The sequence below is a fragment of the Camarhynchus parvulus genome, chromosome 5 (genome assembly GCF_901933205.1).
Source record: "Camarhynchus parvulus chromosome 5, STF_HiC, whole genome shotgun sequence".
NCBI classification, from domain to species: domain Eukaryota; kingdom Metazoa; phylum Chordata; class Aves; order Passeriformes; family Thraupidae; genus Camarhynchus; species Camarhynchus parvulus.
This window is the reverse complement of record NC_044575.1, coordinates 23369347-23386606: the sequence shown is the minus strand read 5'-3', so window position 1 is coordinate 23386606 and position 17260 is coordinate 23369347. Positions and strand designations below refer to the sequence as shown.

At 52.9% G+C, this 17260-nt stretch overlaps 1 protein-coding gene across 2 annotated transcripts in view; it reads left to right on the top strand.

Moving 5' to 3' along the window:
* The window catches only part of DGKZ (diacylglycerol kinase zeta), a 46523-nt gene that overhangs the window by 26713 nt on the left and 2550 nt on the right, over positions 1-17260 (top strand). For both annotated transcript variants that reach the window (XM_030949112.1, XM_030949111.1), the window contains 21 exons: positions 205-300; positions 571-653; positions 841-901; positions 1306-1419; positions 1812-1952; positions 2478-2556; positions 2844-2899; positions 4030-4092; positions 4339-4412; positions 4524-4635; positions 4947-5146; positions 5444-5544; positions 5678-5757; positions 7148-7217; positions 11480-11520; positions 12108-12298; positions 12786-12817; positions 13579-13622; positions 13980-14100; positions 14630-14666; positions 14947-15046. In XM_030949112.1, coding sequence (XP_030804972.1) covers positions 205-300; positions 571-653; positions 841-901; positions 1306-1419; positions 1812-1952; positions 2478-2556; positions 2844-2899; positions 4030-4092; positions 4339-4412; positions 4524-4635; positions 4947-5146; positions 5444-5544; positions 5678-5757; positions 7148-7217; positions 11480-11520; positions 12108-12298; positions 12786-12817; positions 13579-13622; positions 13980-14100; positions 14630-14666; positions 14947-15046 — 1896 coding nt within the window. The remainder of the gene's footprint in view (positions 1-204; positions 301-570; positions 654-840; positions 902-1305; positions 1420-1811; positions 1953-2477; positions 2557-2843; positions 2900-4029; positions 4093-4338; positions 4413-4523; positions 4636-4946; positions 5147-5443; positions 5545-5677; positions 5758-7147; positions 7218-11479; positions 11521-12107; positions 12299-12785; positions 12818-13578; positions 13623-13979; positions 14101-14629; positions 14667-14946; positions 15047-17260) is intronic.

Genomic DNA, 17260 nt, shown 5'->3' with positions numbered 1-17260 from the left:
CTTTTCTGGGTCTGTACTGACGTCAAAGAGGTTGAGGTGGAGGGAGCGTTCCTGCTGGCAGGGTATATCCCAGAAACAAAGTTTATGGGGTGGCTAGGATGTTTTCTTCCTCCTGCTTCTGACCTGCATGATGTTAGGGCTCAGGTGGAGGTGGCAGTTTGCATTTCCCCAGCTTTGTTGAAGGATCTGTGGTATCTCTTGCAGGAAGGGAGGTGGAAACCCTTTGTCATCAAGCCCATGCCAGCTCCTCTCATGAAGCCCTTGCTGGTGTTTGTGAACCCCAAGAGCGGTGGGAATCAGGTATGGCCTTGTCTGGTATGTCTAAGAAGACACCTCTGTGAGGGCATTGCCATTTGAGTGCTGAGCTGTCATCATAGTTTTGGTGAAGCTTCAGCTGCACAAGAGGCCACAATGCCAATTTGCTGCCCAGCAGTTCCTACCTCAGCCAGGCTTTGCCCGTGTCCCCTCCAGAATGGTGTTGTCTTAGCCTGTTCCCAGGCAGGACCATATCCCTCCTTCTGCTGTCCACTGGGAACTCAGTATTACCTGAAGTCTTTCTTGTCCCCATAGGGAGCCAAGATCATCCAATCCTTCATGTGGTATCTCAACCCACGGCAGGTTTTTGACCTCAGCCAGGGTGGACCCAAAGAGGCGTGAGTACTGATGGGGGCAGCACCTTTCTCTCCCCCATCCGTGTCCCAGAACTCCTTCCGAGAGCTCTCCCCCCAGCTCATAGAGGGAGATATGGATGTGGCTTTGTGAATGCCAAGGCCTCTGAGAGGCAGCTGCTGTGTAACACCTCCAGTAACTCTCCCCTCCTCAACCTCCCTGTTCCGACAGGCTGGAGCTGTACCGCAAAGTCCACAACCTCCGGATCCTGGCGTGCGGGGGAGATGGCACGGTGAGTCTCCAGCCCCTCCATCCCCTGGTGCCCCTTCCCCCAGGCCTTTCCAGTGCAGACAGCAGCCCTCCTTGTTGCAATCCAGAACAGGACAAACTGGGCATACTGCATCCATGGTTCAGCTGGTAGCAGAGATGCTGTGGGTCCCCTCGTGCACTGTTCCAGGGAGTGCTAGTCTAACATGTGTGGATTTGTAGCCCTTTTGAGGGCCAGTGTCCTCACTGAGGTTACTGGTATATCCTGCAGCACCTGATTAGAGCGTTAAAGACTGTGAATAGCCTCAACTGTGGCTAAGGAGACCCCATCTCTGCTCCTCTGCCATCACTAGTGCTCCAAGTCGCCTCTGCCTGCCTGCTGGTCCCTAAGATAACTAATGGTTTCTTTTTACTGTCTTGCTTGAGCAGGTGGGCTGGATACTCTCCATTCTGGACCACTTACGCATCAACCCACCTCCTCCTGTGGCCATCCTACCTTTGGGGACAGGGAACGACTTGGCCAGAACACTGAACTGGGGTGGGGTAAGTGATGGGCACAAGAACCCACTGCTGACAGAGCAGGGCTGAGTGCTTCAATCCTTGTTTCAGGCACATGGTTGGAGATTTGCATGGGCTCATGTTTCAACTTCCTGTAAATACAGACCAACAAATAAGTGCAATTTCGATGTTGCTGTTCTTCTGACATTTGAATGGTTCTGCATGAGATTATACAAAAGCAATTGCCTTTTCAAACTTTGGAAAATTTTTAGAAGGAAGATGTGTTGTTTTAAATTTCAAGTCCCATTTTGTTGTGCATTCAAGTAGAGTTGATCTCTTCTACATCTTTTACTCTGAGATGCCTTACCAAAGCCTGCTGTCTGGGGTATCTCTCTGGGAGGTAGGCATGAGACTCCCCAGGTCCTTCTCTTCACCAGGGTTACACAGATGAGCCTCTGTCCAAGATCCTATCACATGTAGAAGATGGGAACATAGTACAGCTCGATCGCTGGAATCTCCATGTGGAGCCAAACCCTGACACAAACCCTGAGGAAAAGGATGAGGCAGCTGCTGACAAGGTGGGACACCTCCTCTCCATGTCTAGCACATGTTCCCTGTGCTAGAGTCTGCATTCTCTCTTCTGCCACTGGCTCAGGCAATCCCAGCACTTGGGGCTCCATTCTTGGGTTGGTGTTTCCCTCTCACTCCTCCAATTCCACCATTCTGTTCATGGCTCTGAGCCACAGCATTCATAGCAAGAGTGTATGTAGAGTTCATAACTAAATGCCTACCAAAGGTTTTTAATCACAACTTACAACAGGTATAAGCCCAGTTTTCTGTGAGACTGTTTTCTTTAACAGAAACATGGGTAACTACAGAAACCTCAGATAGCAGAGTGTGTCCCCTTGGATCATTTCCCTTACCCCTAGGAGCCAGGAACTAATCCGTCATCTCAGGCTGGTGACCTCTGTATTTTCCTAGGAAAAAGGCAAGCAGGGTCCCTCAGCCTCATGAGCACTGTAATGGCTCTGCTGTAACGTGACTTCATCTGTGCCATGGGCACATGTGGGCAACCTCATCCTTATTTCTCCTTTCCATTTCAGCTCCCTTTGGATGTCTTTAATAACTACTTCAGCCTTGGCTTTGATGCACGGGTGACGCTGGAGTTCCACGAATCTCGAGGTACAGGACAGTGGCAGGACTTGGTTGGGGTCTGTGGGATGGGCCTGTTCTCATTTGTGGGTTCCTCAGGAAAGGGAACACGAGAATTGCTTCAGGGACAGAGTTGGAGGTGAAACAGGAGGAGCAAGTCCAAGCTGCAAAGGGGGAAGAGGGGTGCCTGCACAGGAAATAAGCTGGGGCCAGACCCCTGGCTGAGGCTGGCTGGAGAGCTGTGTCTGAGGAGAGCTGGCAAGTGAAATATTTCCATGTGTAGGCCAGTGACCTGGACTTTTTTCTCCTTTCCCTAGAGGCCAACCCAGAGAAGTTCAACAGCCGGTTTCGGAATAAAATGTTCTATGCTGGGGTGAGTGTGTGAGGGATATCTGAGCCTGCTGTCATAGCAGCCTTAACGTCAGCTGCAGCACAGGCATGGACCTGCCTCCTGCCTACACCCTAAACTCACCCATTTGAGCTACACGGACCGTCACATGCACCCAAGCTAAGCCCCCAGCCTGAAGCTGGAAATTTGCTGGAGAAATGCTGCAGTGCTGGGAGTCACAGCTCTCCTTTGGCTGTGAGTGCTGTTGGCAGTACAACTTGCTCTGTGGCCTGCAGTACAGTTGCTGTATTGATCTCCTGCCACTATTGTTCTTGATCTCAAGCTCACGGGTGGTCACCCAGGCAGGACCTCCCTGGAGCTGTGGGAAGGCAGACTGTCCCCTCTGGAGAGGAAAAGGAAGCCTTTCCATAGTCTGCACACTACTTTGGTCTTTTATTATATACCTTGGACTAGTTACAGCTTCCTGACTAATTACACCACCCTCCTGTGTCTCACCTCTAGAGCTTTGTGTCTCAGTATCGTCTTTGTTCCTCTGTCTCCCCATCCTCAATATACTTTCTAGCCATGTGTCTGGTGACTGGTATTCGAGCAGTACTGAAGGCCGAGTGCTGCTCTGTGCCATCTCACATCTGTCCTGCTTGTGTCTGTTTTGCTGTCTGCACAGTTAAGCCCAAAGGAGACCCATACTGTCCCTCCTGGAATCTCTAGATGGGGTCACTTCAGCTCTGTTTGGTGGTACTTCATCTCAGCTTGAGACTGAATTTGTCTCTTGTTACTTGATTCTCACTGGAGGAGACTCATCTTGTCAGCTCTTCCCTAAAGTCAGGACTGGGCTGGCGAGGGAATACTAGAGCATGTTACTGAAGGTGCCTCAAGGTTTTTGGTAGGCGAAATAGCAGGGGGAATGGATCAGGTCATTTTGGAGAAGAAGACTTCTGACAGTGGATGAAAAAGGGGTTTGCAGCTTTGATCAGCTGGGGTCTGTGTCAGGTCAGAGGCAGGCTGAGTTGCAGGTCAGAGGCAGGCTGAGTTGCAGGTCAGAGGCAGGCTGAGTTGCAGGTCAGTGGCAGGCTGAGTTGCAGGTCAGTGGCAGGCTTCCTGGCTTCCCATTCTGGTGAACACCTGGGCACTAACTCTGTCTCTTACCTTGGCAGACGGCCTTCTCCGACTTCCTCACCGGGAGCTCCAAAGACTTGGCGAAGCATGTCAGGCTGGTTGTGAGTATGCTGGGGTGCTCTCGTCCAGGGAGGGGGTGAGCTGTGGAGGTGTGAAGAATGTCCCTTGGCACACTGAGTATGTCAGGGTTGGGGAATGAATGGGGAGCTTCCTGGGAGCATCAGCTTCCCCTGACTTGGAGAACATTCACTGTAGGGAGCAGAGGAGGGAGGCCATTTCTTCTTAAGTGAGTAGGATGGACCAGGCTCCTCCTTACAGCAGCCTGAACACCCTTGTGTTGTCTCTAGTGTGATGGGATAGACCTGACCTCCAAGATTCAGGACCTGAAGCCCCAGTGCCTGGTCTTCCTTAACATCCCAAGGTGAGCACCCTCAGGACCTGTCTTCATACACTGGGCTTTTCACACCTGTGCTGTAGATCCCTGCCTGGGTTTGGGGTGCCAGTCCAGGTATTTCTTCTTGTCCTTTCACAGGTACTGTGCAGGCACCATGCCCTGGGGCAACCCTGGGGAGCACCATGACTTCGAGCCCCAGCGCCATGATGATGGCTGCATTGAAGTTATCGGCTTCACCATGACATCACTGGTGAGTTAGTGCTGTTGCCGGTTGTAGGTAGCAGTCAGGGGAGTGAATGGTCCCATTGACCATGTGTCAGCCAGCCCACAGCTCCACAGATCCTCTCTGGGAGAGTTGTGGTGCTGGCCTATATGACAGTGTCTGCTCTCTAAGATTTAGGTGAGGTGTTGTCATGCCCTGGTCTCTGTGAGTCCCTTCTCACTGAAATCATACCTGAGACCCTCAGAACTTGGTTCACTTGTAACAACCAGATGACAATGGATGTTCCCCTCATCCACGTCTCAGTCCATGTTCTGCTCTCACTCTGGACCCTTTCACAGGCTGCCTTGCAAGTCGGTGGCCATGGGGAGCGGCTCTGTCAGTGCCGGCAGGTGGTTCTCACCACATCCAAGGCCATCCCCATGCAGGTAGATGGAGAGCCCTGCAAGCTGGCAGCTTCCTGCATCCACATCTCTCTGCGCAACCAAGCCAACATGCTGCAGAAGACCAAGCGGCGCAACTCCATGCCTCTGCTCAATGAGTAGGTTCCTCAGATTGATCTGCCACCTCCTCTCCAAGGAAGGATGGTTGGCAGGGAAAGAGATGGGACTGATCCATGACTGGCAGAGGCATTTCAGTCCTTTCTTGGGTTGGGTCTGGGAAGGGAGTGGGTCTCTCAATGCTGGAGAAGGCCCTGATGCTGGAGAAGCTGCTGGTGCCAAGCTCCCCACACCAGTCTATACAATACTCTTGCCTATTTTGGAGGGATTAGGGGAATAAGGAGAAAGCAGGGTGTCACTTTCTGATATCTTCCTTTTTCCTTGCCCCCTGCACACAGCCAGCAGCCAGTGCCCGAGCGGTTGCGGATCCGGGTGAGCCGCATCAGCATGCGCGACTATGAGGCACTGAACTATGACAAGGAGAAGCTCAAGGAAGCCTGTGAGTGACCAGCTGAGTGACCGGGGGTGGGAGCTGCAGTCCCCAAGTCTGACAAAGCCTGTAGCTAAACTGTGAGGTCTTGGGAATGAGGCACGGGCTGCTCCCTGAATTGAGCCTGTGCCCTGTCCTGCAGCTGTGCCACTGGGGATCATCGTGGTTCCAGGAGACAGTGACCTGGAGTTGTGCCGGACCCAGATTGAGAAGCTACAGGAGGTGAGTCTGCGTGAAAAGTGGTCATAGCTTAATACTGAGGATGAAGGGACTCAGAGAAAGGATTTCTAAGCCACCTTGACCTGCACACACCACCATACACACTCTTGCTTTGGGTCATGCTTAGAGGTCATGGTTTGCCTTCACCATGGGCTGAAGGCAGGGTCCCAAGCTGGATGCCTTGTTGCTCCCTGCTGTCTGACAGCTTCTTTTTCAGCATTCCTCTTCTGACTGTTCTCCAAGCCCAGAAAGTGACTCTGAAAAACTACAGGGTAGTATAAAAAGCCAGCACACATCCTGTGGGGGGCTATAACCATTCAACCCTTCACAGGCTCTGTGTTTCCTGTCACAGCTCTGCCTTCTCCAGGTGCCTGGATTAGGTTTATAACCCCTCCCACTCTTCTCATTTGCAAGCACTAATTTTTGTGTCCTTGCCAATGTACTAGCACATGTCTGTGACCTGTACACAGACTGTGTTACTCTTACTCCTGGTGAACAATGCCTTCTAAGCCCATAGTGTGGCTTCTGGTGCTGCACTGCTCAATCTGATTGTTGCACTGAAGATTGAAGGGACTTTTCTTAGTCTGCTGTTAGCTGGCTCTTGTGCCTGTGGGAATCCCATCCATTGCATGTGTAGAGTCCGTCAGAGCTGAGTTGCAGAGCTGCTTGCCTGGGCTGGCACACTGGCATCTGCCTGTTGCTGTGCCTGCTCTGTATGCGTGTCCCCTGCCCAGTTTGTGCCCAGGCACTGGTGGGGACACACAGGCAGGCACATGGCTAGCAGCTCCTGGGTTCACAGAGTAATGCTCTCCTACTGTGTCAGTGTGGTAGACAGATGCTCCTGCAATCTCTTGCACCTTTAAAATGGTGCAGTGTGGCTGGTGTTCCTTGGTCACCTCATGGTTTACCTCTTCTCACTCCTTGGGTATGCTCTATGCTCTGATCTTAAAGCCAGGCAAGGACCAGGTACCTTGGCCAGACAGTCTGTAAAGCCAGATATGGCAGCACATCAAGCAACTCCAGTGGGATGAGAGGGGGACTGGGGGGCTGCCCAGACACAGGCTGTAACAGGACACCTTGCTTTTCTGCAGGATTTCCCTGCGCAGCCCTCTGCTTTACAGCGCCTGCTCTTCCAGGTGTGTATGGCCTCCTCTGGGCCCATCTGCCATGTCCACTGTGCCAGTCTCAGGGGCTCATCTTGTGACACTGCTCTACAGTCAGCTCCAGTCTGTCCCATGGTGCTCCCTGTTGCAGTGTGCTGTGCCTGTGTTCAATTTCATCCAAGTGCCTGTGGTCCTCTTTGTCTGCAGAGACCTCCCAAAGCAGGAGCAATGCTCTGAAGGGAGATGCAGAGGCCATAAGCTATGTCTTTATCCTCTCTTTTATTATGCAGGAGGGTGATGGAGCCAAGCCGAAGACAGTGTCATTCCAGAAGCTGTCACCCAAGTGGTGCTTCCTGGACTGTGAGTATCCCCCTCCACTAGGAGCTGGGTCTGATGATGTGCTGGCAAGGTCCTTTGGTCTGCCAGCTCAGTGGAGGTAGGGGATGGAGATCCATGTGGCTGCAAAGATCCAAGGGTTATTGATGCCTTAGAAACCACAGAAGCACCTGAGAATTAGGGCATAGGAATTACAGCTCCTGTGCCCAAAAATGTGGAGAAATCAGTAGCCCAACTGAAGTGTGTCAACACCAATGTATGCAGCATGGGCTACAAACAGGAGGAGCGAAAAGATATGGCAGAGCAAGAAAACTATGACATAGTTGCCATTACAGAGACATGGCAGGACAAGTCACACAGCTGGGGTGTTGCAATGGATGGCTATAAACTCTTCAGAGGGGACAGGCAAGGAAGGAGACCAAGCTCATCTCTTCCTATGTTGAGATGACTTGCTCAGTGAAAAGCTGTGGATGTTGTCCACCTGAACTTCAGTAAAACATTTGACACTGTTTCCCACAGCATTCTCCTGGGGAAACTGGCTGCTCGTGGCTTACATGAGTTCACTGTTCACTGGCTAGAAAACCAGCTGGATGGCCAGGCCCAGAGAGTGGTGGTGCATGGAGTTACATCCAGCTGGTAGCCAGTCACCAGTGGTCATCCCCAGGGCTCAGTATCGGGCCTGGTCCCATTTATTGTCTTTATCAGTCTGGATGAGGAAATCAGGCATAACTCAGTCACTTGAAGATAAGTTGGGTGGGAGTGTTGATCTGTGGAAGGGCAGGAAGGCACTGCAGAGGGATCTGGGCAGGCTGGATCATGGGCCAAGGCCAATTGCGTGAGGTTCAAAAAAGTAAATGTCCTAACCTTGGGTCACAACTACCCCGTGCAGTGCTGCAGGCTGGAGGAATGGGGGCTGGAATGCTGCTCAGCAGAAAAGGACCTGGAGGTGCTTGTCAATGGCAGCTGAACATGATTCAGTGTATGTCTGTCAATATCTGATTACTAAGGTTCTTAGGAATGCCCCTGCCCAAATTAAGGTGAAAATGAGACCATATGTCAGTGACAATAGTATGGGTTTTTGACTGTAAATATGAGAGAGAGAGAAATAGAAAATAGATGGGGGGACAGAAAGAGAGTAACAGGGACAGAATAAGGAAAGTATCACCACTCCATGGATCCCAGTGATGTTCCATTGATCCTCTCCAGCTGGTCTTTTTGGTGGTGAAGGTTCCCTCAAAAAGAATAGAATCTGATGGGTTAATACACACTCAGGCTATGTATGAAAATCCCTACCTCCCTGGAGCAGGGGGGGAGTTTGCCGCTGTCTCTTCCACATTTATTGCATTACATGCAGTCCTGTGGTGCAAGGCCTCAGGAATGACTGTGGGGGCACTTTGGGGGGGCTTTGATGGATTAGTGTACCCCCTCAGCTGCCCCTCACATGAATGTCCCATGGATGTTGCCTTCCGAGGGTTGGGGATTCCATAGCCAGTTTGTGCAAGGGACGATGGGTTCACAGCCCCTGAGCAGAGGTTACAACACACCAAAACTTCCTCCTCACGCTCAGATGGGGGGTGAAATCTGTGCAAACCTGCTCCCAGCAAATGGGTCTGTGGGCTACAGCCTCCCCCATCCCAAAGCAAGCCAAAGATGATTCTTAGCATAACTGCTGGGTTGGGCTCACATTCTTGTCCTTGTTTACTTGTTTGTTTCAGGTGATTGAAGAATTCCCTTTATTTAATCTTAGCAGTTTAACTTTCAGTCCAAAGTCCCAGTCAGGTATCTTCAGGGAAGCTTCTTTGGTTGTAACTTCTTTATCCAGTTTTTATACAGTTATAATGAGTAAAACTTTATATCAGTGTTTGATGCATGAATTATTTCAGTCTCTGACAGTGTCCATGTGGCCAAGAAGGCCAATGGCCTTCTGGCCTGGATCAAGAAAAGTGTAGCCAGCAGGACCAGGGCAGTGATTGTTTCCCTGTACTCAGCCCTGATGAGGCCACACCAGGAATCCTGCATCCAGCTTTAGGCCTCTCATTGCAAGAAGGACACTGAGGTGCTGGAGCATGTGCAGAGAAGGACAACGGAGCTGGTGAAGGCTCTGGAGCACAGATCTTAGGAGGTGTACCTGAGGAAGCTGGGGTTGGTTAGCCTGGAGAAAAGGAGGCTGAGGGGAGACCTTACCGCTCTCTACAACTACTTGGAAAGAGATTGTGTGAAATTGTGTTGGTCTCTTCTTCCACATAACAAGCAAGAGGATGAAGGGAAATGGATGACCTCAAGTTGCATCAGGGAGGCTTTTTTTCCCCACTGAAAGGGGGATCAAGCATTGGAACAGGCTGCCCAGGGGAGTAGATGAGTCCCCATCCCTAAGGATACTTAAAAGATGTGTAGATGTGGCACTTAGGGATGTGGCTTAGTGGTGGACTTGGCAGTGTTGGTTCAATGGTTGGACTCAATCTTAAGGGTCTTTTCCAACCGAAGCAATTTTTAGGATCATTCCGTGGTTCAATTAATTTGGGGAGTGAGAGAACAGACATTCAGTGACAAGCAACAGGGAACCATTGAGGCTTGGGACTCATGGATGTTGGGGTCTTTGGGGCTGAGCATAGCAGTGCTTTCCCCCAGGCTGCATGTCTGGCTGCTGACCCAGAGTGGAGCAAGGGGAGTCTGTGGTTCTCTTGCCACTGGAGCTGAAGGCAGCTTGGTGACGTGTTTGTCACTGCAGAACTGCTTGGGATGCTCTCCTGTGTTGTGCAGGCAGGGGGCCCCCCTGCTCCATCATGCCCGGAGCTGGGCTCACCATGAGCGTAGCAGTGTTATGGGAGAACAGTCTCCCTGTTGGGCTCCAGCTGCTGCTTCTCCCCTGCCTGAAAGTACCTTTCTCTTCTCCCTTTGCCTTCTCCGACCAAGTACCTCTCTCTGTACCTGGAAGCTAGCTGAGTGAAATGCCCATTTGTAGCATTTCATCTCTCTGATACCCCAGCAAGCAGCATGTAGACCACAGCAGAGCACAGCCATGGATTGCAAAGTGGGCCTGGGAAGCCTCGTGCTAGGCAGAGAGGGTGCAACTTCTCCCTTCAAGGTTCTAGCCCTGTGTATGGTATTGCTGGTGGTGCTGCTCCCCGGTGTCACTTACCAGGACTGCTGTACCAGGGACACTTTCCCTTCTGCCAGTCTCCCAGTAGCAGGTTCTGGGCTCAGGAAAATATGTCAGGAAAGAGACTAAAGTCTCATTCAACACAGCACAGGTTTGTTCAAGTAGCTGAATTACAGGCCTTGAACAGTAGCTCCCTGGATGCAAATATCCAGGATAAACATGGCTGTTTCACTCCTCTCACCTGCTCTAGCACATCTCCACTCTGTTTGCAGAGAGACTTCCTTGGATCTGCAAGAATCCCACTGCAGCAACCTCTCCTGGACTGGCACCAGCAGCCTGTCAGGATATTGGGGAAATGCTGCCCTGCACAGGAATCCAGCTGTCCTGGCACTGTGCTTTTACTTGTCCTGGTCTCCTTTGGTGATGCCCTTAATCCATAACCCCGCCCTGCTCCCCTGGGGGTGGTGGCCGTGTGTGTCTGGCTCCAGCATAACCACTTGCTCTGTTGGAGCTCCTCTCTCTCTGTGGTGATCTCTTCTCTGAAGAAGAGGGATGCACTCAGGCTGGAGGCTGGTTTGAAGCTCTCCTGCCATCCTAGGAGACAGGGACTTGGATCTACAGCTGGTGGTGGCATGCTCTGTTGTGCCTGGCAGTCACATGCTCTGAGTGGCCTCATGAAGGTCCTTAGTCAAGTCAGCAGGAGGCTGAGCCCTCTCTTTTATCAGCCTCCTGTAGTGCCCCCATTTCTGAGCACTGTTCAACAAGGTGCACCATGTTAATCACAGCAGTTTCTCACCTGGTATAAGTGAGTGCTGAGATGTGCACTGCATAGCCCTGAACTTCATCTGCTCGGGATAATGCTGGAGCACCTGAAAGCCCCCAGAAAGGCCATGGCATCAGCTAGTTGTGTTCGTGCCTTACCTGTGGCTCCCTGCCAGGAGTCATTAAGGAGAAGGTAGCAAGCAAAGGCGCGTTTCACGGGGACCTAAGGGGCTGCCTCTAGGGTGAAGACCCCAGCAGATTCATGAAGGGAAGTGGTTTGCTCCTGGTCAGGGGCTGCTGTTTGCTTTGCTGTACCCTCTGTGCAAGGCATGAAGTGGCTGGGTAGCTCACTGTCACTGGTGGTGGGAAGAGACGCTGTCTCGCACCGAGGGTCAGCCTGTCTCGTTCTGTTCCTGTCTTACAGCAACCACGGCCGATCGGTTCTACAGGATAGACCGCGCACAGGTGAGTGCAGCCTCACCCTGCACCATCATCCCCTGGGAACATGCTTGGGTGTCCCACCTGCACACAGACCAACGGGCAGGCTTAGCCTTAGGGCCACACAGGTCTCACAATGCTGCCCTGGCCTTTGGCATCCCCCAAAGGGATGGCATGACAAGCCTGGCCCAGGACCAGGCTCAGCACCTCCAGGTTTCTAGAGAAAAGGGGAGAAGCCTGAGTGGTAGCGCAGAACCTTTGGTTGAAAGCTGCCTGCAGGGCCCTCCAGTGCAGCAGGTAAGGAATAGCAAACATAGCAAGACTGGCCAGGGGACCTGCCAGCTGGGATCATCTTCACCAGTATTAGATACTTTCCCTAATGATCTGGGGAGGGGAGTGTGGAGATAAGGTTTACGAGGTTGCTAAGGTGGCAGGAGACAGGAAGCCTGAAAAGAACAAGGAGATGCAAAGGCTCCCAGGCGCAAGACTGTTCAAGCCACCATTGCTGTGCAAATGGGTGGGCCACAAACTCACCCAATGGGATATGAGGGGATGTAGTTTTGCAGAAGTAGGTTTTGCTTCTGAGGAAGCATGTCCTGACTTGTGTCTTTCAGGAACACCTCAACTATGTGACAGAGATCTCTCAGGATGAGCTCTATGTCTTGGACCCAGAGCTAGTGGTCACTCAGACTGTGAGCACTTCTCCTGCCATGCCTGACCTTGTGGACTCATCTGCCACACCCCCTGGGCACCATTTTGCATTTCCTTCCTGTTCCTCCTCTCCACCCTCCTCTCCTGCCCCCAGGTGAGTCCGAAATGGGGATTCTAGGCCTCAGGAAGAATGGGCAGTGATGGGAGAGCTAGGGTTGGCTTCACAGCATTGATCCCTGGGCCAGATTACAGGAGAGCTCCCTGGAAGTAAGCAGGAATTCAGTGTTGAGTAAGGCCAGGGGATGAGATGCAGTCCTGTTTTCCTTGCTCCTCTGCCAGTGCTGCCCTAAGTAGCCACCATCACCAGGTGGCTCAGCCATTGGGTCAAGCTCCAGCACCTGGGCCACAGGGCAGAGGACAAGGGTGTCTCTCAGCCAAACCAAGGCCAGTGATGAGTATGGAGGAGCAATGGCATCAGGAGCAGCAGTAGAAATGGGAGTGGGGATGGGGAAGAACCCAGATCAGGGAAGAAGGAGTGCTACAGGCAGGTTTCTCCATCCCTCTAATGGTGGCATGCCCATTAGGGTCATCTGCTGCCAGGACTGGCAGGGTTAGTTACACTTTCTCTTCTTCCCTTCCAGCGCTGAGCCTGAGCACTGCCTCCCACTTAAAGGTGAGTGGAGTCCTACCCCTGGTCATACCCCCTCTTGGGTTGCACTTTTGTTTTCCTGCCATGGGTTTTTTTGGCCTATCCTTTCCCTGGTGAGCAGGGAGGAGCCCTATTGTTTCATGTGTTCTGAAACATGGAGCCCTGCAGGCAGGTGACCCAGAGGTGAGCACAAGAGACCTGACAGTGATTTGTGGAGTGGCCCAGCCAGACGCCTTCCCAGCTCCAACATGCGGGAAATTATGTGGGAAGGAGTTAATCCCCCACCTGCAGGGCTGAGCGTTGTGGACTGGGTTGGAAGGCTGTCTCTGCCTCTCCCTGAGGAGGTGGGAGCACTAGATCAGGGGCCTCACCAAGCTGAACAAGTGGAAAGAGTTTCCTGAAACTTGATTGGAGCCTGGAGGTGTGAGTGAGTCATTGGTGAGAAGCATCTTGGCTGCTGGCTGATGCCCAGGAGACCTGCTCCCCATTTGCATTATAAGTTATCCTGCCCAAGGGCAGAGACTACTCCCCCTGCATCTCCCTGGGTCCCTGGGGCTGAGATCTGGCTGCACCCCTAGCTACGTGGTGTCTCTTTCCTTTCCTTGGCTTGTTCCTTACATTCCTGAAGGTGGAGAAGCCGTGCAAATGCAGTCTGACCAAAGGGTTAATCCCTGGAGGAGCTTGTGCTGCTGCTCCACACATCTGGTGCCCAGGTCTTGTTTCCAAAATTAGATAAGCAGTGTTCCAGATTGACTTTTCTGACCCTGCCGCATCTCTCTTTATAGATGACCTTCTGATAGAAGCTGCCAAGAGTGGCAACTTCAGCAAGGTAGGTGCTCCAGCAGCCTGGTGCGATGAGCAGCCAAGGCTGGCTCCTGGGCTGGTGTGCCCCTTGGGCTGAGAGAAGCCCTGCCAGCTGTGCTCCCCAGTTGCCCTGGAGCAGTGCCTGTCAAAGGCCTTCCTTCAGGAGTGGTGGCTAGAAACCAGGCAGGCTTCTGGCAAGGAGCTCTGGTTCATCTCCTGGGAGACACAAAGGGAAGGGAGGAGAAGGGAAGGGACTTGGTAACATGGCTGAGCTGGACAAAGCTCCCCACCAGCACCAAGTATCCACACAACCTGTCAGACACTCCAGGCACATAATGCTGGGGAAATGCAACTCATCCTGAGCAATCTGACAATCCTGTAGTTCCAAGAGCTGCACCAAGCTGGAAGAGACCTGATGGTGCGAGATTCCTCGGGCCAGACTGTCCTCCACCATGCTGTGAAATCAGGAAGCAAGGACATCGTCAAATACATCATCGAGAATGGTGAGCTGGAGTCAGAGTGCCACTCTTAGCAAAGGAGCCTGGCAGCAAAAAAAAATCAACCCTCTGCTCAGAGGGAGTGCTCCTGGGCTTAGATCCCTTCCTTCTGGGTTTGCTATGTCATCCTTCTGGTGTATGGGCTTTTCCTGGCTTCTGTCTGCCAGTACTGGGGTGTCCTCATGGCTATTGCTGCATCCTGGCAGGGATCAGCATGTCTCTGGGAAACATTCCTCAGTGTCTTGCTTCTGCCTTCAGGGCAGCTGACCAGTTGTTTTTGGCAGTTCCCACTGAAATATAGACAGCTTTATTTTTATTTAGATATTTCTCTGTAGTGAGTCCACAACCACTTTTTTCCTGGGATCAGCTGGGCTCAGATGCCATTGCTGACCTGAGTTCTTTGAAGCTAGGACTTTTGCAGGCAGCATGAAAATAGCAGCCCCTATGGAATGATGCAGACTGTGACCAGGGAGTAGGCAGGTCTGTCTCTGCCCCAGAGCCAGGTCTAACTCACCTGCACTCTTTCTTTCCACAGCTCCTTCAGAAATCCTTGATGCCACAGAGGAGGAGAAGTAAGTCGCTGCCTGACTTGCATTACTTGTTGGCCAGACCTTCTGTGAAGTGACCAGTTATAGGGGCACTTCAGTTGCCCTTGTTCTAATTGCCAGCCATGATTCCCAGTCCATTTTGGACAGACTGCCCCTGAGTAGCACCCCCTCCTCTACCTGGGCAAACACACAACTTACCATCAGCTGCTGCTGCCGCTGAATTGCTGCCCCTTGCTGCCACCTGCATGTGCTGATTGTCCCTGTTCAGGGGGACATCTCACATCTCCTGCTTTCTCCTCCTCAGTGGTGAAACCAGCTTGCACCAGGCTGCAGCCTTACGCCAGCGCACTATCTGCCACTACATCGTGGAGGCTGGGGCCTCGCTCATGAAGACAGACCTGCAGGTGACAGTGGGAATGGTGGCAGTGGGGCTTTCTAGGGTGACCAGAGGGCTGGCAAGGAGCAGAACCAGCAGGGGAGCAGAGCAGGGGTGATTTGGGTGAGGTGTTTGCCAGTCAGAGAGGGGCTGACATGGAGTACCTATGCTTGCCCAGTAGAGCCCAGCTACAGAGGGGTTAAATTCCTATTCTCCTGGTGCTTCTCTCCCTGTTGTTTTATTAAATTAGCAGCAAGGGGCTGGAATGTCTCATCCCTGTCTCCCCCTTCCCACCCTCAGGGGTTAGAGCAAGGACATTCTCCCTCCCAGCTGCAGGACTCCCCCGCTCTCCCCCACCACGGTCATGATGAGGGATCTGGGAGCTCCTTTTGGCAGGTGAAGCTGGCCTGCAGGGAGCAGGAGCAAGCAGTTGCAGCACTTTCTCTCACATGCTGAGTTAATTGAGCTGTGCCTTAGTGTCAGGGAATTGTGCCAGCCCTGGCAGAAGAGATGCAAAAGGGGAGGGCTTGGGGTCGTATTTTGGTATAGGAGGTTCCCAGGGCTGGCATATGGCAGAGAGGATGTGGTCAGATCTCTCTGGTGGAGGCTTGTAGTGATGGGCTGTAGCAGAGGTGATGTAGAACAAGCCAAGAAGGTGCAATCTGTGGGTCTGGGACACTTATTAGGAGCCCAGTTGAGGAGTGCTGGTGGTGGTGAAGCTTGGGGTTCAATTTAGACAATACACGTTCCTGTTTGCCAGCTGCCAGGAAAATGCAGTACAGATAATCTCTGGCTCCCCATCTCTCTTCCTTGGTCCTGTCTAAGGCTTAGGCCTTGCACAGTGCCCAGAGGGGGGCTGGCCTAAATGGAGACTCAGCTGGCAGAGGCAAGAGGAGAGGGCAGTTTAGGGTGCATGGCCCCTCTCTGTTCCCAGCCCCATCATTTTCCTGAAGGAGAGGAACAGCCCCCAGCCTGCCAGCACAAAAGGGGGCCTTGCTCAGGCATGCAGCTGCCCCAGGGAATGGGTTTGCACGTGCCTGTGCAAAAGCAGGTCGCATGTCGGGTTTGTGGCTGCCTGGGGACCCCGCTGTGCTGCTGCACTGACCTCTCAGGGGCTCAGGGTCACAGCCTGCCTTCACAGGCAGGATCCACCTCATTAGAAACCCTAGCAGCAGACCTGTAGCAGTGGTTTGGAGCAGACCGATCCCGCTCCCTGCAGTGGTGAGGGAGGCTGAGCCTTATCAGTTGGAGTGCCTCAGCCCAGCCGGGCAGGGAGGCCCTGGCAGCTCCGGTTTCAGGCTGCAGGCAGGCAGTGATGCAGAGGGGCTTCTGCAGGGGAACAGGAAAGAAGCCTAATTCCTCCTCTGTTAAATGAGTGATTGCATTCAGGGGATGTGGGGAGGAGGCCATCAAGGAGAGCCAGCACCAAAGCACAGAGTGATCTCCATCCCCTGATGGTGTGGCTGCTGTGGGTTGTGTGCAGGACCACGGGGTGTGCCCAGTCTTGGGGTGCACATCCCAAGGAGATTTCTTGCTGCATGATACCTCTCTCCAGCCACACATGGATGGGCTTTTGTGCACAGCCACATCCAGGCCCAGCGGAGGACTCTGCACATCTGACCATTATTCCTGATGGAGAAATATAGCTGGGGGCTGCTCGGAGGCCCCGGCACACTGCTGCAGCTGCCTGTGTCCTGCTGTGCACCAGGGGACGAGCCAGGCAGGACGGGTATCCCTTCAGGGCTGGTTTTCAATGGCAGCAGCAGAGCGCCAGGTTTCTGTGGCCTTTCTCAGCGGCACAGCAGAGCCCGGGCACTTGGAGAGGTGGAGCAAGGAGCAGGGGGAGGGAAGGGGGAGAGGAGACAGAGCTGGGAGCTGTTAACAGATTTGCTTTTTATGGAGTGTGGGAGTTCATTAGTGGACACAATCCAGATGGCTGCAATAAGCTGGTGAAATGTGATCCTCCTTCGGGAGCTGGAGCACGCTAGCCAGGCTGTGAGAGGGAAGGGGGGTTGGTATGCTTGGGCATTCCCCAGACATACCCCTCATTCCTCACCCTTTCCCGCCTGCCTCCCCAGCAGCCTCCCCAGCACAGGGGAAGAGCAGGTCGGGGGACTAGCCTTTGTCTCTTCTTGGGTGACTTGTGTTGCCCAGGGTCAGTCATGTCCTAGCCCATGCCTGGAGCTGATGGCCCTTCAGGGGACAGCTCCCAGGCCTGCAGTAGTCATGCTCCTCAGGAGCA